At 60.7% G+C, this 19,384-nt stretch overlaps 2 protein-coding genes across 5 annotated transcripts; one reads left to right on the forward strand and one right to left on the reverse strand.

The window, feature by feature from the left end:
* The first annotated feature begins 9 nt into the window (after positions 1-9).
* GPR179 (G protein-coupled receptor 179) lies at positions 10-12,709 on the forward strand. 4 transcript variants are annotated; one of them, XM_065699404.1, is made up of 12 exons: positions 10-476; positions 1,319-1,797; positions 2,649-2,757; positions 3,523-3,616; positions 4,027-4,223; positions 4,349-4,417; positions 5,150-5,259; positions 5,341-5,579; positions 5,928-6,066; positions 6,151-6,256; positions 6,343-6,489; positions 6,747-12,707. In XM_065699404.1, exons 1-12 carry the CDS (start codon positions 249-251, stop codon positions 12,099-12,101), a joined length of 7,272 nt encoding a protein of 2,423 aa, XP_065555476.1. In that variant the 5' UTR covers positions 10-248; the 3' UTR covers positions 12,102-12,707. The 4 variants fall into 4 exon arrangements, with proteins under 4 accessions (XP_065555476.1, XP_065555474.1, XP_065555475.1 ...); XM_065699402.1 differs by lacking the exon at positions 10-476 and having other exon boundaries at positions 635-1,797; positions 6,747-12,709; XM_065699403.1 differs by lacking the exon at positions 10-476 and having other exon boundaries at positions 635-1,797; positions 4,033-4,223; positions 6,747-12,709.
* Positions 12,710-13,638: 929 nt separating this feature from the next.
* On the reverse strand, positions 13,639-18,332 carry MRPL45 (mitochondrial ribosomal protein L45). Its single transcript, XM_065699413.1, has 8 exons — positions 18,233-18,332; positions 17,730-17,922; positions 17,156-17,273; positions 16,270-16,368; positions 15,744-15,792; positions 15,106-15,255; positions 14,852-15,025; positions 13,639-14,353 (listed from the first exon to the last, which is right to left on the reverse strand). The coding sequence occupies exons 1-8, from the start codon at positions 18,275-18,277 to the stop codon at positions 14,294-14,296; spliced, it is 888 nt and encodes a 295-aa protein (XP_065555485.1). The 5' UTR covers positions 18,278-18,332; the 3' UTR covers positions 13,639-14,293.
* Positions 18,333-19,384: the final 1,052 nt, after the last annotated feature.

Consider the following 19,384-nt stretch of genomic DNA (forward strand, 5'->3'; position numbering starts at 1 on the left):
CCCCCCATCACGGCGCTGCGCCACGCCCCCTCGCTTCCGCCACAGGCCACGCCTCCTGACGCAAACCACGCCCCCTCGCTGGATGTGCGCACGGCCCCCCTCGGGTCGGGGCACTTTGCGGTGGGGGGGGGGTCGGGCAGCTCTAGAGCAGCCCCGGCAGCGAGCAGGGAGGCGGAACCCCCCCCCCGGCAGCGGGCAATGCGCGGGTGGATGGCGCCGTCCTGTGGCGGCTCCCCCTCGGCTCCTGCATGGCTCCGGCTCGGCGCACCCCAGGGCTGGAGGCGAGGCGCCGGGCACGGGCCCCAGCGGCCTCCGTGCCTCAGTTTCCCCTCTGCAACCAGGGCAGTGCTGGGAGGGAGCTGGGACAGCATCGACTAACTCGGGGGGGGGGGGCATCAGGCCCTGCCGTGGGGACCCTGCACCCATCACCTATGGGGACACCCCTATGGGTGCCCCCCTTCCATCCCATCGCCGGGGTAAGGGGGAACTGAGGGATTGAGGCCGGCACCGTATGGGGAACCTGCCCGGGGGGCTGCGGGAAGGGGGGTGATCGGAGGAATGCTCCCAGCCCTGTTGCCATGGCTTCCCGTCAGGATGCGCTTGCATCATGGCCAGCCTGAGGGGTGCAGGGGTCCCCCCGGGGCTCCGGGCCGGGGGTATGGGGTGTCCCCACGAGCCTCCAGGCCGGGCTGTGGGGGGGGGGGGGGTCCCCATGGGGCTCAGGGCCGGGGGCTCCGCAGCACCGCATCCGAGCAGGAGCGCAGGGACAAGCGGGGGGGCTCCGGGCCCCGGCGCCCGCAGATGAGCACGTTTTGGAGCTGGTGACGTCTGCTCCGGCATCACCGAGGCAGGAAAACAAGCGGCGGAGCGCGATTCCAGCGCTGTGGAGCCGAGCAGGCTCCGGGGCACCGCGCCCACCATGTGCCCCCCGGGCCGGCCGGCGGGGCCGCAGGGGTTCGGGGGGCTCCGCTGAGCCCCAGCCATGGGGCCGTGGCGGTGGCTGCTGCTCTGGTGCTGGCACACGGCGCTGCTCCGTGGCCAGCGCCCACAGGACAGCCCCCCCCGTCCGGCGGGGTGGTCCCCGGCTCCGTCACCTCCCGGGGTGCCCACAGCGGAGCCGGGGGACGCCGAGGGCTCGGCGGCGGCTCTGGCGTTCCTGCGGACGGGCGATGCGCGGCGCCTGGCCCGAGCCAACTGCAGCCGGGGGGTCCCGGCGGCGGCCGCTGGTCCCGGGCCCCCCCCGGCGCTGCGGGCTGCGCTCCGTGCCGCCCCCGAGGCGCTGGCCCACGCCGCCAACTTCCTCAACATGCTCTTCCAGACCAACGACATCCGCGAGGCCAGCGTGGCCGAGGACGTGGAGTGGTACCAGGCGCTGGTGCGCAGCCTGGCCGAGGGGCACCCATGGGTGCGCAGGGCGGTGCTGGCCCTCGATGCTCACCCGCTGGCCGCCAAGCCCCGGTTGATGCTGCAGGCTACCAAAGGGGATGGCCAGATCCTGCTCCAGGATGTCTCCGCTGCTGCTCCGAGCCTCGGTAATCTCAGCTGGGACAACGAGTGGTTCAATGCCCTCAAATCCCAGCGGATCCCTGCCCTCCGCAAGCGGGTGCTCAGCAATGACCTGCGCAGCATGGAGACCCCCAAGTGGCAGCGGGGTGACAGCTACGTGGGGGACCCGGGCCATGTGCGGTGGTCCCCTCCGTTCCTCGAGTGCCGGGACGGCCGGTTCCTGCCCGCCTGGGCTGTCACGCTCTCCGCTGCTTTCTATGGGCTCAAGCCAGACCTCAGCCCTGAGTTCAAGTAAGTGGTACCCGGAGGCGCTGGGGGGTGTGTGTGTGTGTGTGTGTAAAGAGCGTTGGGGGTGCCCTGTGTGCATGCTGGGGATTGGGGTTGGAGGCAGCACCTTGGGGTGCAGGCAGGATGCTTTGCCAGCACCCTGCCTGCATCCCTGTGCATGTGCATGGGTATTTGCACACCCGTAGGCACAGTGTGGACCCTTGTCCCCACTCAGGCTGCCACCCCCCGAACCTCCTACCCTGCCATGGCCACGCTGGGGGGGGTCCCTGCTGCACCCCAGGATCCCCTGTGCAAGCAGTGACAGTGGGGGACAATGAGGAGGGAAGGGGGCTCCTGGGTTTAGTCCTGGAGAGGGGACGTGTCCCTGTTTCCAAGGGGGATGCTGTGTCCCCCTCGGAGCACTCAGGGGAGAGGGTTGGTCCTGCAGGATGAGGGATGGCACCAGGGGCCACCCCAGCACCTCCTATTTCCCAGCCGTTTGCTTTAAAGCCCCTTTTGAGAGGCAGGATCAAGAGCCAGGAGCTACTGCTCCAGCTCCAGCCTCCCCCAGATGCAGCTCCAAGGGGGGACGTATCATAGAGCCATGGAACCATGGAATGGGTTGGGTTGAAGGGACCTCAAATCTCATCCAGTTCCAACCCCCTGCCACAGGCAGGGACCCCTTCCACTGGAGCAGCTTGCTCCAAGCCCCTGTGTCCAACCTGGCCTTGAGCACTGCCAGGGATGGGGCAGCCACAGCTTCTCTGTGCCACCCAAGCACCCAGCACCCCCGTGGTGCCTGTCCCAGTGGCACTGGTGGGGCATGGGGCCCATGCCGGCTGCGGACAAGGGGTTGATCCCATCCCTCTGTACAGGGGTGTCGTGCGGGTGGACATTGAGCTGCGGGACGTGGCCATTGACCAGTGTGCCAGCGGGCCGGGCTGGTTCGCAGACACGCACCGCTGCGACCTCAACAGCACCCAGGTACCATCCACCAGCACCCAGCACCCCTTCCCCTCACCCGGCAGGGCTCTGCCCCCATCCCTCCCTCCGACTGAGCTTTATCCTCTCCCGGCCCATCCATCTGCTTCCTTCCGCTGCAGCGGAGGGGTTTATTGTGCAAATCTGCCCTCTCTGTGCCAGCAGCAGCGAGTGACCTGGTGCTCCCTGCCCAGACACCACGGGGATGGGTGGGCAGCGATGGGACAATCACCCCCATCCTCACCGGTGATGCCCACTGGAGATGCCAAAGCCCTTTTCAGGGCTTGGCGCAACCATCAGCATCCCCAAGCAGGGCCAACAGCGCAGCGACACAGCTCAGTGTGGTCCCCAAGTGGGAAAGGCGTCACCAGCTTCTCTTTCCTCCGGAGGGATGGGCTCTGGTGCTGGGAATGTCTCCAGGACACAACAATACCCAGAGAAGCTGCCAGCACAGCCCATTGGGGGCAGGATGCGGGCAGGGGGGATTAGGGCAGTGCCGCTGCCGTCATGGCTGGGCAGGATTAGTGCTCTCTGCTGCATTATGTGTCCATTTAGGATTTAGGGAGGGATTTGAGGGCCAAGCTTTGGCTTTTAATTCTTCAATGTTTAACGACTGGTTCCTCCTGGCCAGGGGGAGAGCGGCCTGGGGGCAGGTACCTGTGAGATGGGGGATGCTGGAGCCCCTGGTGCGGAGGGGATGCAGGGATAGGGGGGAGCGTTTGGGCTGTGGGATGAGCCCTTCCATGCATCCCAGCCTGTCTCCTTCAGTGTGTCCCGCAGGAGAGCCGCGGCTTCGTCCTGGGGAGGTACCTGTGCCGGTGCAAGCCGGGCTTTTATGGGGCCAGTGGAGCAGCCCAGGCAGGTGGGTGCTGTGTCCAGGGGTCCCCATTTCACCCAGTGGGATATGGCCACTGCAGTGGGGTCTGGGGGGAATTTGAGAAGCCCAAGGCAAGGAAAGAGCCTCCAAGTGATGCAGTGATTGCAACCATGAGTAATGAGTGATAGAAGAGGAAATGGCCTCAAGCTGCACCAGGGCAGGTTTAGGTGGAGCTGAGGAACAATTCCTGCCCCAGAGGGTGCTCAGGCATTGGAACAGGCTGCCCAGGGCAGGGCTGCAGGCACCGCCCTGCGAGTGCTCACACACTGTGGAGACGAGGCCTCAGTGCCATGGGTTAGCGGTGGCCTTGGCACTGCTGGGAATGGTTGGACTCAACCTTAAAGGGTCTTTTCCAGCCTGGCTGGGTCCATGATAACTCTGTGATCCTATTCCAGACACAGCGGGGGCAGACGGGGGGTCCCTGTTGGGATGCCGGCCCTGCCGCCAAGGATGCTCCACCTGCGAGGATGATGCTCCCTGCCTGATCCAGGAGGACCGGGCGCTGCGGGCGGCCGTGCTGTCCTGCCAGGCCTGCTGCATGCTGGCCATCTTCCTCAGCATGCTCGTCTCCTACCACTTCCGACGGAGCAAGGCAAGGTGTCCCCATGGCCCACCCCCCTGCCCTGCTCCCATCCCATCCGCAAGCCCCACGGGCTCAAGGAGGGGGATCTCCCTGCCCTGGCTCCTGGCTGCATCCTCACACCTGTGTCCCTGCAGAGGATCCGGGCATCCGGAATCATCCTGCTGGAGACGATCCTCTTCGGGTCCCTCCTCCTCTACTTCCCAGTGAGTATCCAGCCGGGAGAGGACTCGGTTTAAGAGCCTCTGCAGCCTGGCGAGGGTGTGGAGCTGGCCCCGAGCAGGGCATGGGCACAACTCCACCTAATTGGGGATTCGCTGGCACAGCCCCCGGTGCCTCCAGTATAAACCTTGGGAAACCAAATCCGTGCTCTCCCGCTGGCTGCGGGCGTTAATCCCTGCCCAAATCCCCTCTCCCTCCCACAAGAGCCGTGGTGGGTGCTGTAGAGCCAAGGGGGAAGGATGGCAGCGGTGAGCGCTGACTGCATCCAGCTCTGGGGCAGCAGCACAAGAGGGATGTGGAGCTGTTGGATGAGGCCAGAGGAGGCCATGGGGATGCTGCGAGGGCTGGAGCAGCTCTGCTCTGGAGCCAGGCTGAGAGAGCTGGGCTGGAGCAGCTTGGACAAGAGAAGGCTCCTTAAGGGGAGGCCTTAGAGCAGCTCCAGTGCCTAAAGGGGCTGCAGGGAACCTGGAGAGGGGCTTTGGACAAGGGCCTGTAGGGACAGGCCAAGGGGAATGGCTTGAACCTGCCCGAGGGGAGGCTGAGCTGAGCTCTTAGGCAGAAGCTCTTCCCTGTGAGGGTGCTGAGGTGCGGGCACAGGGAGTTGGAGCTGGATGAGCTTTAAGATCCCTTCAACCCAAACCATTCCATGATTCCCTGGTTTCCAAGTCTCCATCCATCGCTGTTCCACCACCAACCCCTCTCTCCCCCCACCTCAGGTGTTCATCCTGTACTTCAAGCCCAGCATCTTCCGCTGCATTGTCCTGCGCTGGGTCCGCATGCTCGGCTTCACCATCGTCTACGGCACCATCACCCTCAAGCTGTACAGGTACCGGAATGGGGGGGGGGCTGGATGCTTGTGCCCCCCACAGCAGGGACCCACTGGGGCTCACCCCTCTGCCCCTCGCAGGTTGCTGAAGGTGTTCCTGTCCCGCACGGCCCAGCGGGTGCCCTACGTGTCGAGCGCGCGGGTGTTGAAGATGCTGGGGCTGATCCTGGTCCTGGTGCTGTGGTTCCTGGCGGCCTGGACCATCGGGATGCTGGAGAACGTGGACAAGAACATCCCGCTGGTGATCCGCACCCAGACTGCCGGCGGCCTCCACTTCTACATCTGCGGCCACGACCACTGGGACTACATGATGGTGATCGGTGAGACCAGCACCCTCCCACCCCAGGACCCCATCCCATGAATGCAGCCTTTCCTTGTCTATTTAATGTGCCTGGAGCCTGGAAGCAGGGCTGGGGCACCCGAGCTGCTTCCCATCCTCTCCTCTGAGCATCCCCAGCACTCACCCTGGGGCAGGGTACATCCCTGGGAGCTGAGCCCTGGGATACGCCAAGGGATGCTCTGCACCAGAGCCAGCAGATGAACACACGGGGCTGGATGTGCCCCAAGGCAGGGAGGTCCCAGTGGGTAGCAGCACCAGCACCCATAAGAACACACTGACAGTGACGGTGCTGGGTGCTCAGCATCACTCCCCCTGCTCTGTTCCACAGCCGAGCTGCTGTTCCTGCTGTGGGGCAGCTTCCTGTGCTTCGCCACGCGCGCCGTGCCCTCCGCCTTCCACGAGCCCCGCTACATGGGCATCGCGCTGCACAACGAGCTCATGATCTCGGCCACCTTCCACGTGGTCAGGTAGGACACGGGGCTGCGAGGAGCTGGGAAACGCCATTCCCAACCCCGGCAACGCCAAGGAACCCGTGGCAAATCCCCTGCCAGGTTCATCATGGTCCCCTCGCTGCATCCCGACTGGACGCTGCTGCTCTTCTTCGCTCACACCCACGGCACCATCACCATGACCCTGGCGCTGCTCTTCATCCCGAAGGTAACGCTCATCCCAAAGGATCCAGGGGAAGGGGGATCCCGGCATTTTGGGGCCCCCCGTGTGAGCTCTCCCCTCGTCCCCCGCAGCTCCTGCACACAGGCTCGCCGCTGCGGGAGGAGATCACGGCCGAGGTCTATGAGGACGAGCTGGACACGCGGCACTCGGGCTCCTGCCTCAACAGCAGCATCGCGTCCGCCTGGAGCGAGCACAGCCTCGACCCCGATGACATTCGGGTGGGTGCCACACTCAGGACCTTCTTTTGACGCTTGCTCTGCAGAGTAAGAGGTGCCTTTTGCAGTCTTTCTCCTGATGCAAAGCAGATGGGGTGGGAAGAACAGGGTTGGGGGGGGGCACAGGGTGAATCCCCCAAAGCCACGGGTGGGGAAACCTCCTGCATCCCTTGGGATGGAGGGATGGGGACTGGTTCGTGCGTGCAGCCGCAGCCCCATTGGACGCGCTCTCCTCTCCCTGCTCTCTGCCCGCGGCACAGGAGGAGCTGAAGAAGCTCTACAGGCAGCTGGAGGTGCACAGGATGTGGCGGATGGCAGCGCTCAACCCTCACCTCCCCAAGCAGCGCAGCGCCCGCCGCAGCCTGGCCCGCTCCATCGCCCGCCGCGTCACCGAGCTGCCCGAGGCGCTCGCACGCCGCCGCAGCAGCAGCACCAGTGGGTCCTCGCCCAAGCAGCTCCTCAATGCGGGTACCACCGACCTGAGGATGCGGGGTGATGGCTCCCGTAACGCTGAGGGGGTCCAGGGGGGTTCGCCCATCCCTGCTCCCCCCCAGGAGCCTGCGCCGGGGAGGAAGATGATGGTGACGGCGGCCTCGGAGCAATCCGACAGCGAGTCCCTCGATGCTGCTCCACTCGTGTACAAGTCAGCCAGCGCCCAGAACCTGGTGGGGCACGGGCAGCACCCCCTGCCCCGCGCACCCCCCTTGCACAAGTCGCTCAGCGTGGTGGCTGGGGCGCAGGATGAAGCCCTGCTCGCCGCCAGCCGCGCTGCATGGGGGAAGCAACACATCGAGCATCCGTTCACCCCGGCCTCGGGGCACCCCATGGCACAGGGACCCCCCACGGAAGCTGGGAAGCCCCAAAGCCCTGAGGCTGATGCTGTCCCCAGCCCCACCGAGGGGTGCTCGCAGGATGCGTCCCCCCTGGGCGATGGCAGGGTGCAGAAACACGTCACCTACGCGCCCGTCAAGAGCATCAGCGTCGACGGCTCCCATCACCCAGGGCGGGTGCGGATGGTGGTGGTGAGGAGAACCCCACCACGGCCCCCCGTGCGCTGCCAGAGCCTGGGGCAGCGGGGGCCAGGGGCTGGGGACAGCCTGGGGACAGTGGAGCCACCCATGGGACCTCCGGCACGGGTGGGAGAACCAGAGGGAAGAGCAGCAGGGATGGAGGAGGACGATGCGGGGTGCACATCGCCCGCAGCATCCATCCCGGCACAGGTCTGTCCCTGGGAGCTGGTCCAGGAGGAGATCCTGAGCCGGAGGGAAAGAGCCACCCAAGCAGCAGGGTCGGGGACCAGCGGGGACACAGCAGCCGCCCCCCCCAGCATCAAAGCATCTGCCCAGAAGACGTCGCTCCGGAGCCTGGGCCTGGCCATCAAAGCCTTCAACCGCTCCAGAGGGAAAAGCATCCCGAAGGGAAAAAGGGAGGGCGAGGGGAGCCTCAGGAAAAGGGGACACGAGCAGGAGAGGGGCAGCAGGAGGGAGAGGCGAAGCCCGGCAGAGACATCGGCCGTGTCCCCCGCAGGGACCACAGGCTCTGAGCAGGTCCTTTGCCAGCACAGCAACAACGCCAGGGCCGCTGCGGGCGATGGAGAGGAGCCGGGTGAGGAGCACGGTGCTCCCCATGGGGATGCGGATGCAGAGCACGAGGCCCCATCAAGCTCTGGTCACCAAGAAGGAGCTGAACATCCCCGTGAGCCCCCGGTGGTGGTGGCACAGCCCCAGCCCCAGCAAGGGGATGATGCTCCAGCGGCCACACCAAAGGAAGGGCTCGAGGGACCCAGCGGGTCCATCCCCTGCCAGGACCACAAAGAGGTGGAGCAGCCACGGGCAGGACCCATCGCAAGCAGCTCCATCAGTGATGGGCAGAGAGCGGCTGCTGAGGAGCTGGAGGCTGAGATTTGTCCCCGAGGAGCCCTGGATGTCCCAGCAGGAACCGTGCGCCAGGAGGGGGGCAGCAGCCACCCCGAGCCCCTTGGGCCCGGGGACATTGGGAAGGTCCCTGCAAGGAGCCGGAGCGAGGAGGTGGCCCCTGCGGGCAGGCAGGCAGAGGTCTGTGCTAGGGACACCCAGGCTGATTCCAGCATCAAAGCAGGGATCTGCCCCTGGGAGGAGCACAGGGGGGACCCTCAGCACCCCAAGGAAGAGCTGGGCATGGAGAAACCATCAGCAAACCCCTCAGAGCTGCTGGAGGGGCCTTTGGAGGGCAGGAGGGTCCAGGTTTGCCCATGGGAGACCCTGGAACAAGGGAGGACCATGAGAGCAGAAACCGGCCCCTGGGACACGGAGGGGGCTGAGCCGGAGCAGGAGGGGCAGGAAGCAGAGAGGAGATGGGCGGGCGAGTGGGGCAAGAGCATCAGGGCAAGGTCCCTGGGGATGGTGGGAGCTCCAAAGCCACCCAAAGCTGCTCCCAGCAGCTCCGAGCTGCCAGAAGGGATCCCAAAGAGCACTCGGGCTTCGGTTTGTCCCTGGGAAGCGACAGGAGCTGAGGGTGATGCAGGAGGAATTCGCCCTCGGGAAGGGGAAGCAGCCGCATCCAATGCGGGGAGAGCAGAGGATGGTGACGCTTCCCAAGGGGAAAATGGGATTTCCCCACAGGCAGCAGCCCCAGGGGGCACGGGAGGGATGGGTTTGGCTGCAGACAAGGGGAGCACCCAGCAGGGATGTCCCTGTCCTGGGGAAGGTGCGGAGCAGCGCAGCACAGGGCTCACAATGGGACACCCAGCTCTGCCCAAAGCTGCATCCAAGCAAGCAGGAGCCATCGGCAGCAGCAAGGCCAACGTTTGTCCATGGGAAGCGGAGGCTGAGCCGCTCGCCAAGGCAGAAATCTGCCCTTGGGAAGAGCCTGAAGCTCCATCGGGGAAGGACAGAGCAAGCCAGGACACACGTGGCACTTCCAAAGGGGAAAACCAACCAGCGACCAGAGGACTGGAGGGCGTCAAACCAAAGCGGGCAGAGGTGGGCGGCCATCAACCGGAGCACAGGAGCAGCAGGAGCTTCGCAAATCTCATTAGGAAAAGCATGGAGAGCTCAAAAGCCAAATCCAAGAAATCCCAGAGCGTGGAGAGCATCAAGGAGGAAGTTTGTCCATGGGAGAGCCTGGGCACGGAGCAGCCCATGGAGCATCCCCGTGCCAGGAGCCCAGTTCTGCCTAAAGCGCCTCTGAGGGCATCCCAGAGCAGGGAGAGCCTGAAGGCAGAGGTGTGTCCTTGGGAGGCTCCAGGAGCTCAGTCCATGGATACAGCAGAGATCTGCCCCTGGGAGGGGGCTGCAGCTCCGTGCAAGCAGCTCAAGCCAAAGCAGGGCCCTGCGGGGGTGCCCAAGGGGGACAAGCGCATCACGCGCCAGGCAGCGCTGGCCAGCCCAGGGAGAGCTTTGGAGAGGGGCAGCAGCAAGCGAGAGGCTGCGTGTCCATGGGAGAGCCTGGACATGGAGCAGCCCATGAAGCATCCCTGTGCCAGGAGCCCAGTGCTGCCCAGAGCACCTCCAAGGGCATCCCAGAGCCGGGAGAGCCTGAAGGCAGAGGTGTGTCCTTGGGAGGCTCCAGGGGCTCAATCCATGGATAAAGCAGAGATCTGCCCCTGGGAGGTGGCTGCAGCTCCATCAGGTACAGAGGAATCAAGGCAGGACAAGGATGCTCTTTCCATACAGAGCAAAACCCCTTCTACAGGTCAAGATGTCTGCAGAAAGACTGGAAATAGCACCCCTGCAAAGGAGAAAGCAAATCCCAACCATGAATCCATCTGTCCATGGGAGAGCCTGGACAAGGAGCATCCCATGGACCAGCCCCGTGCCAGGAGCCCAGTGCTGCCCAGAGCGCCTCCAAGGGCATCCCAGAGCGGAGAGAGCCTGAAGGCAGAGGTGTGTCCTTGGGAGGCTCCGAGGGCTCAATCCGTGGATAAAGCAGAGATCTGCCCCTGGGAAGTGGCTGCAGCTCCATCAGGTACAGAGGAATCAAGGCAGGACAAGGATGCTCTGTCCATAGGGAGAAAGAGCCCCTTTACTACTGAAGGTGCCTTCAAAGGGATTGGACATCCCACATCCACAGAGGAGAAAGCAAGCGTGGAGAGCCTGAAGGCAGAGGTGTGTCCTTGGGAGGCTCCGAGGGCTCAATCCATGGATAAAGCAGAGATCTGCCCCTGGGAGGGGGCTGCAGCTCCATCAGGTACAGAGGAATCAAGGCAGGACAAGGATGCTCTGTCCATAGGAAGAAAGAGCCCCTCGCCAAGGGAAGGTGCCTTCAAAGAGGCTGGACACAGCACGCCTGCAGAGGAGAAAGCAGGTGGGGAGAGCCTGAAGGCAGAGGTGTGTCCTTGGGAGGCTCCAGGGGCTCAGTCCATGGATACAGCAGAGATCTGCCCCTGGGAGGGGGCTGCAGCTCCGTGCAAGCAGCTCAAGCCAAAGCAGGGCCCTGCGGGGGTGCCCAAGGGGGACAAGCGCATCACGCGCCAGGCAGCGCTGGCCAGCCCAGGGAGAGCTTTGGAGAGGGGCAGCAGCAAGCGAGAGGCTGCGTGTCCATGGGAGAGCCTGGACATGGAGCAGCCCATGAAGCATCCCCATGCCAGGAGCCCAGTGCTGCCCAGAGCACCTCCAAGGGCATCCCAGAGCCGGGAGAGCCTGAAGGCAGAGGTGTGTCCTTGGGAGGCTCCAGGGGCTCAATCCATGGATAAAGCAGAGATCTGCCCCTGGGAAGTGGCTGCAGCTCCATCAGGTACAGAGGAATCAAGGCAGGACAAGGATGCTCTGTCCATAGGGAGAAAGAGCCCCTCCACAAGTGAAGGTGCCTTCAAAGGGACTGGGCACAGCACGCCTGCAGAGGAGAAAGCAGGCAGGGAGAGCCTGAAGGCAGAGGTGTGTCCTTGGGAGGCTCCGGGGCCTCAATCCATGGATACAGCAGAGATCTGCCCCTGGGAGGGGGCTGCAGCTCCATCAAGTAAAGAGGAATCAAGACTGGACAAAGATGCTCTGTCCATAGGGAGAAAGAGCCCCTTTAGAAATGAAGGTATCTGCAGAGAGACTGGACACAGCACGCCTGCAAAGAAGGAGAAAGCAAATCTTGACCGTGAGTCCATCTGTCCCTGGGAGAGCCTGGACACGGAGGAGCAATCCCTGAGAACTGCAGCATGGAAAGAGCCATCCAAGAAGTCGGACAGCACAGAGAGCAGGAAAGCTGAGATTTGCCCCTGGGAAGCAGCAGAGCCCAGTGACTCAGAGGAGAAAATTCCACAGGGAGCTGATGGAGCATCCTCCCCTGGGATGGGAGAGTCAAAGCCAGGGCTGGGAGCCAGCACCGTGTCTCCACCAGCCCCAGGGAACAAACCCAAGGGCAGACCTGGCAGTGAGGCCAAGCACAAGCCCCTGAGCCGCATCCAGCCTCTGCGGGGCCCTGGGGCAGAGCTGCTGCCTTGGGGAGTGGGTACAGCCCCTGGGGCAGGCAGCAGCCCCAGCCCAGCTGAGGTTTGTCCCTGGGAAGCAGAAGAGGCTCCACCAGCAGATGACAAGACCAGCACAGACAGAAGGAAAACCTTGGCAGTGTGTCCATGGGAGGTGGAGAGTGCGGATGCCACCCAGAGTGGAACCGAAGCTGATGTCTGCCCTTGGGACCATGAGTAGCTCCCTCTGGCCAGGGCCATCAGCTGGATGCAGACATCGTTTTCATGAACAGAAGGTCTTGAGCTGAAGGCCGATGCCCAGTGGCACAGCCCAAGCAAGGACAGAAGTGTCCAGCAAAGCCAACGGCATGGCCACACTTCCAGCGGTCTCTGGTGGTGGCCTTAGGGACCAGTGCAGTGAGGGGACAATGAACATCTCCTGCCTTCATCAAGCTCTCCAGAGGGGTGCAAGCACCACCCATCATTTGCCCACAGGTAGGTGGCCCAGTGCAGGGTCCCTGTGGTCCAAGCAGGCACCTGAATATGTTAAAATACATAGGGAAGAGTCAAACCAGGGCAGGAAGATGATGCAGCAGGGGAGGAAACCAGCTTCCCTCAGTGAAGGTTTTGGCTCTCTCTGAATCCACACAAGGCTCAGAGCTTGTCCTGCTGTTCCTTTGTCGTTTGGTTGCACTCTCCTTAGAAAGGGATGCTGGTGTCATGTGCTGTCTGTGGTCTTCAGCACTGAGTGTTCGACGATCATCCGATGGTGTAAGTAAGCATACATACAGAAAATAAAACATACTATCTGCAGAGCACACACTTTAGTGGCTCATTTATGGGGTGTGGGCAAGATACTGAACATCTTGAAGAAGGAGGGGCAGCAGAAAGCAGCGAGGCTGGAAAGGAAACCCAGAAACACAAGTGGGTGAGTTGCAGAGGTTTGAACAATGGCAAAGCTGACTGGGAGCCACACACCGGAGACTGGAAGGCAAGGCCTTTCTCCCTGGAAAAAAACAGCTACTCCACCAGAAAACTCACTCTTCTCATCCAGAGCCAAAGAACCTGGTCTGTAGGTCCTTGTTGAGGAGCCATGTCCATACCTGCTTGTGAGCTGCCCAGACACCAACCAGGCAGCTCATCCGGGTTTATTTTAGCTCCCAGCCCAGCTCCCATATGCTGGAGCACTGAATCTCTCCTCTGCTCATGAAGGAAGTATAGGCAGAAGGCTCAGTATAGTAGGTTCTTTCAGGAAAGGCAGACAGATTGTGACACCCCTCTGACTTCCCAAAAAGATGAAAGGGATTCCATTGCTGGCTCCTCTCCTAACAGAGCATAGGGATGATATTCTGCCCTTTCAAAAGGACACAGAAACACTGAACAACTCTGGAAGCATCAGGAGCCGTAACTCTTTCAAAGAGCAGTCTGTACAAGAAAGAAGGAAACAATGCTCTTAACTCACAAGCCCTGGAAAATGGCTGAGTTAAAAAGTAAGACAAGGCTGAAAAAGAAAATGCTTTGTTATCTGATAACCAGTGAGTATTTTGCTCTGTGACTGGAAGTAAATGGAACTCACCTGAGCAAAGCAGAGCAAGAACAGATTAGCAGACTCACTGCCTTGCTGTCAGCCATGGAAACAGGAAACCTGTGGATACACATTTTCCCAACCCACTCAGCCTGCAAAAACCAGGGCCCTGATGGGAATGTCGTGTCCACAGGATGGTGCCACCCCACTGCTGAATTCAGAAGCAAAACCTCAACAGCAAAGAGAAATGCTCTTTCAAGAAGGCAGAAGATTTTATTAAGTTATCAGTGCTGTGCTGCAGCCCCTCTGGGAAGCTGGGCCCTTCACAAGCATTCACTCAGCCCGAGTCCAACCACAGCACCCGCTCTGGAGAATGTGATTTCAAGTGTGCTTGCCTGTTCTTCCCTGTTTTCTGTCTGGGAATCACTACAGAGAGGATGGGAAAAGAAAGTGCTGATGCCTACTGCAAGCTTGAACGAAAGGCCAGCAGGTCTCTGCCACTTCCCAAGGCAGAGGCAGATATCCCATGTCTGAACAGAGTGCTGCTGCCAAGGGCTACTCTCACAGGGCAAGCTCAGGACAGGGCTAGCCTCAAGAGCACTCCTGAGGAGAACAGACTTCCTGTCTTCACAGAAACACACACAGGGTTAAGCTGCAGCACACTAAGTCTACCTGGATGGAGTAAAGCTCTTCTCAGAGCTCACCTGAATCCCCCCTGCCAAGCCCCTCTTGTTCTTTAAAGGCAAATTCTTAGTGAGCAGAGTCCATTTCTGAAGCTGCTTTGTTTGTTGACTGCTCACTGGAAAGGCAGAGCCATATCCAAGCTGTTACCTCCGCAGCCATTCTCCACTTCTTCCCCCCACCAGGGTTGCTTGCACAGGCTGTCTCTGTACAGGCTCTGGAACTCCCTACTTCATTTCTTCGTACTCTTGTGAGGGTTCCAAGGTTGGGCCAGGAATCAGCACGGTCTGAAAAAGCAAGGAGCAAAATCAGCATGACACAGAGCAGCTCTAAACCTCTGCAACCGGAAATCTTCATGTTACAGTGCAGGCAAAGGGGTGAGCAGCAGGTCCTGGCAACACAAAGGCCTCGCACACAGCAGATGACCAGATGGCAGCAGCATGGGGGAAGGACATTGGGAATGGGATGATATGCCTTCTACGACAGGATAGTTCTCACCTCCTTCCCCTCTAGAACCTGTTTTTAGTTAACACAGGAAGACCGAGTGCCTGCATGGCTTTGCCAGGCCGTGTGCAGGGAGCAGTAACCCCCTAAACTATCACATACATCACAAATGCCCTCAGCCTCCTATTAGAGCTTCCAGGTGCTAGAGGTTGATAATGCCACATTAATAAGCAGGTCTGCTTGCAGATTAATCCACCACCTTCCTGTTACAGGAAACTCAGCTTTGGTTTTGTCCAGAATTATCCAGGGATCACATTAGTGCCTTTTGCTGGTGGCATTACCTTCACAATGGGGTCCTTTGGAGGAGCCCACTCGGGAACAATCTTGCCATGCATCCTCCACGTGCCGTATGGGTTCACCAAGTACTTCTCAAACACAACGTACTCCAGAACATCCTTGGGCACCTGCTCCCCACCATACATCAGCCTCCCAAAGCGGTCATAGATGGCCAGAATCTGTAAAATGAGCCAAGTTAGGCTGGGCTGGCAGGAGGTTGGAGTCAGTTGGGGAACACAAGGAGCACAAGGGGATGTACCTGCCGCGTGTGCATCCGCACTGTCACCTGCCCATACAGGTTGCCTCGGTTCATAACGCTCTCGCATCGAACATGAACCACCCTTGGGGGCTCCAGTGACTCCACAAACTTCCACCGGATGGTTTTGTACCTGTTCCCACGGACCATCTCCTGTAAGGAAAAAAAACCAAGCACCAATTTAATTAGGATGTGAATTGAATCATAGAATCACAGCCTGGCTTGGGTTGGAAGTGACCCTCAAGCGAGTTCCAACCCCCTGCCATGGGCAGGGACACCTTCCACTGGAGCAGCTTGCTCCAAGCCCCATCCAACCCTGGCCTTGAGCACTGCCAGGGATGGGGCAGCCACAGCTTCTTTGGGCACCCTGTGCCAGCGCCTCAGCACCCTCAAAGTAAAGAATTTCTTCCTTCTACCTGACCTAAATCTCCCCTGTGTAAGTGTGATCTCCACTGCTGAAGTCTGAAATAACAAGCATAGTACTATATACAATGAAGCATTTATTCATTAGCTCATATTGTGCTTTCCCTCCCGGCTCTGTCTCTACTGTATCCAGAACAAAATGAGACAGATGGTCAAGTTTAAAGCCTTAAAGACCATGCAAGAGATGAAGGACAAGCTGCATCCACAGGAACGCTTACCGGGTAGCAGCGCTCTGTCACCAGGGAGTGAAGTTTCTGCTTGTTAAAACTGCAAGTGAAACACACCCAGTTACTTGAATACGCTTATTGTGAAGAGGCTTATTCAGCTTCCTGCTTCCCCAGAAGACGCAGTCTACTGGCAAAACAGAAAAAGCAAACTCCTCAGCTGCCAACTCAGCACAAAATCAGGATCCATCACCACTTCATATCCCAGCAATTCCCTGCAGCGTGATCCTGAACAGCACCACGCATGCACTCATCTGCTGGTGACACTCGAGGTGCAACAACTCAACTCTCCTGCAGGGCAGGTGGAGGGATTTCCTGCAACCTGCCTTTCCTTATCAAAATGAGTGGATCCTGCCAGAATTCCCAACATTCTCCTCCTCACAGAGATGGGGGCAGGAAAAGATAAAGTACTTGTTGTAGAGAAGGTACAAGGATTCGAAAGACAAGGAGGAAAAGCAGAGTATATTAGCAAAGAGCAGCAGGTTCTACCTAACTGCATCAGTCAGAGAACAGGTCTTACTTTGCCAGGCAATTGTGAGCTTCAATAAATATCTCCTGTGCCTTCTCTGGGAAGGTTTTAGTGCTGAAATCCAGATCATGATCTTTTATCTTCCGCAGACTGAAAAGATAAGAAAAGCTTTACTGTAAGGAAGGAACAACTTGGAACTGTCTTGCATGTTTCAGATGATGACAATGCTCTTAATTCACTTCAAGCCCAGCTTCTACCAGGAAGCAACTGAGAACTGGAGACTCCCCACTAAGACATAACCTCTGGATGCCTGTAAAACACACACAGGGCTGCAAACCCAAAGGATCCTCAAGAAAGGTGGGACTGTTCAGCCTGAAGAAGAGAAGGCTGCATGGAGACCTCATCGCGGCCTTCCAGTGTCTGAAGGGGGCCTATAGGGATGCTGGGGAGGGACTCTTCATCAGGGACTGTAGTGACAGGACAAGGGGTAATGGGTTAAAACTTAAACAGGGGAAGTTTAGACTGGAGATAAGGAAGAAGTTCTTTACTGTGAGGGTGGTGAGGCACTGGAATGGGTTGCCCAAGGAAGCTGTGAATGCTCCATCCCTGGCAGTGTTCAAGGCCAGGTTGGACAGAGCCTTGGTTGGCATGGTTTAATGTGAGGTGTCCCTACCCATGGCAGGGGGGTTGGAACTGGATGATCTTAAGGTCCTTTCCAACCCTAACTATTCTATGATTCTATGAAAATTAGTGCACGATACCCATCCACAGCAGGACAGGAGCCTTATGTTCATTCTCACCCCAGGGACTCCTGCTTAAGCGGTACCACAGCAACAAAGGAAGAAGAGGGTAGCGAACAACCCCCACCATCTCACCCCGCAAGACAAAAGCGAGCAAAACATCTGCACCATAGACTGATTAAAAAGGAGGCACGTACGCGAGCTGGGAGGCAGCAGTCTGCTTCAGCTTCTGCATCTTTTGCACCACCCCGTCTTTGGATAGGGATGTCAGGCGGGCATCACCCTCGGGAGGGACGTAGGGGTCTATAATATCGGCTGCAGGAGAGAAGAAAGGTCAGGAGGAGGCTGGAAAACAGGAAAATGCAGGAAACAAAGGGGCAGCAGCATGGCTACTGCGAGCTGGAGCTGGGATTCCACCCTGATAACATGTTAGCAATACAAAATATGAGCATGCAGAGTGTTTCTAGTCTAAGCTTGTCAGCAGTGACAGACGCCTGCTCTGCCCTCCTCTTCCATACAACATAGGCGGATAAGAGACATCCAGCAGCAAGGAACGTGACCTCCCTTGCTACTCCTCATCCCTAGGGACGAAGGGCCAACAGCCTGGCACACTTCTGAGGTGAAGGGCAGGCGCCACCCCTCACCAGGAGCCAGTGCGCGCAGCTCAGTCTATTGCAGACACTGTCACCAAGGTCACTATGCTCAGACTCATTGCTCCACGCTGACTGCTGCGCGTTAGCTAAGGGGAGACCAAAGCAGAGGTTCTGCCACCTGTGGAAGCCATGTAGAACATCCGCTCCATGCGGTCCTCAGGCATTCTTGCCACCAAAGCCCGGAGTCTCTTCTCCTTCTCCTCAGGGCTCAGTTCCCTGGCCCATTCGGGCACAGAAGGCTTCTTCTTCTTCGTTCTCACAGGGACAACGACACCGGCCGGAGCCGCAGCACGGAGCACGGCCCCTGCAGCCTTGAGAGACACCACAGAGCCGCGGAGTGAGCCCAGGAACACCCCCAGCACCGCCATTTATCCCCCTTCTTGTCTCCCTGACAAGGACCAGACGGAACACACTGAGCGCTGCCGCTTGGAGCCCGCCCTGTCCCACAGCCCTGCACATACCCTTGTGTCTAACACCCCACATCCCTTCTCCCGCGGGCCCTCACCCTCCCCACAGCCCTTTCCCTTTCCCATTCCCATTCCCATTCCCATTCCCATTCCCATTCCCATTCCCATTCCCACTCCCACTCCCATTCCCATTCCCATTCCCAGCTCAGCGCACCCTCAGGCCCAGCCACCCCAGTCCCGCCTTCATGGCGGCCGCCATCTTCTCGCCGCGTAGCACGCCGGGATGTGGGCGTGACCAAGGGGGCGTGGCCAAGAGGTGGCCGCGCGCGGGGCGGGGCGGGGCCAGCGGGAGCCCGCGCTGCGGCGGCGAGTGGAAAATTCCATCGGCTGCGGGGGGGGGGGGGGGGGGGGGGGCGGGGGGGAGGGGGAGGCTCCGCCCATGAGCGCAGCGCCGGGGGGCGGGGGGGAACCCTGAGCTGGGGGATGCAGCGCGGGAGGGGGGTCCTGCCTCGTGCTCCCGGTGCACAGGGAAAGGGGGTGCGGGGAGAATGGGCCCCCCCGGTGCGGACCCCCCGGTGCAGGGGGAGTGCGAGATGCGGGGCCCCGCAGCAGCCGATGCCCGGTGCTCGTAGCCCCGCAGGATGCAGCAGCCCCCGGGGGTGCGGGACACGGGTCCCCCATGGGATGCAGCACCTCGGGGGGATGCTGCACCTCGGGGGGATGCAGCACCTCGGGGGGATGCTGCACCTCGGGGGGATGCTGCACGTCGGGGGGATGCAGCACCTCGGGGGGATGCTGCACCTCGGGGGGATGCAGCACCTCGGGGGGATGCAGCACGTCGGGGGGATGCTGCACGTCGGGGGGATGCTGCACGTCGGGGGGATGCTGCACCTCGGGGGGATGCAGCACCTCGGGGGGATGCTGCACCTCGGGGGGATGCTGCACGTCGGGGGGATGCTGCACCGACACCTTCAATCAAACCCGGCTTCTCCCGACGCCCCTTCCCTTGGAACTGCAGCTCGGGGCCAGCCCCGTGCGCTCAGCACCCGTCCCCAGCAGCAGGACGCGGCTCTGGTCCATCGCGCAGCCCCAAAGGCGCCGCATCCTGGGGGTGTGAGCCCCGCGGGGCCCGCACGGCCTGGCCCTGCTCCCAGTTGGCGTTGGGGTATGTTGATCTTGGCTCCCCGGGAAGCGTTGCTCCATCGGACAGCTGGTTAATGTGTAGTGACGGCTGCGCTGTGCCCGAGACCGTTGACCCCGGCCCACGTTGTTATCTGTGCCGGTAGGAGCGGCCCTGCAGGGAGAAACGGGGGGCACCGGGGGGCACTGGGCACCGCAGGGTGCGGGGATCGCATCTGCATCCCTG

This window comes from Lathamus discolor, chromosome 20 (genome assembly GCF_037157495.1).
Source record: "Lathamus discolor isolate bLatDis1 chromosome 20, bLatDis1.hap1, whole genome shotgun sequence".
In the NCBI taxonomy this organism is placed as follows: Eukaryota; Metazoa; Chordata; class Aves; order Psittaciformes; family Psittacidae; genus Lathamus; species Lathamus discolor.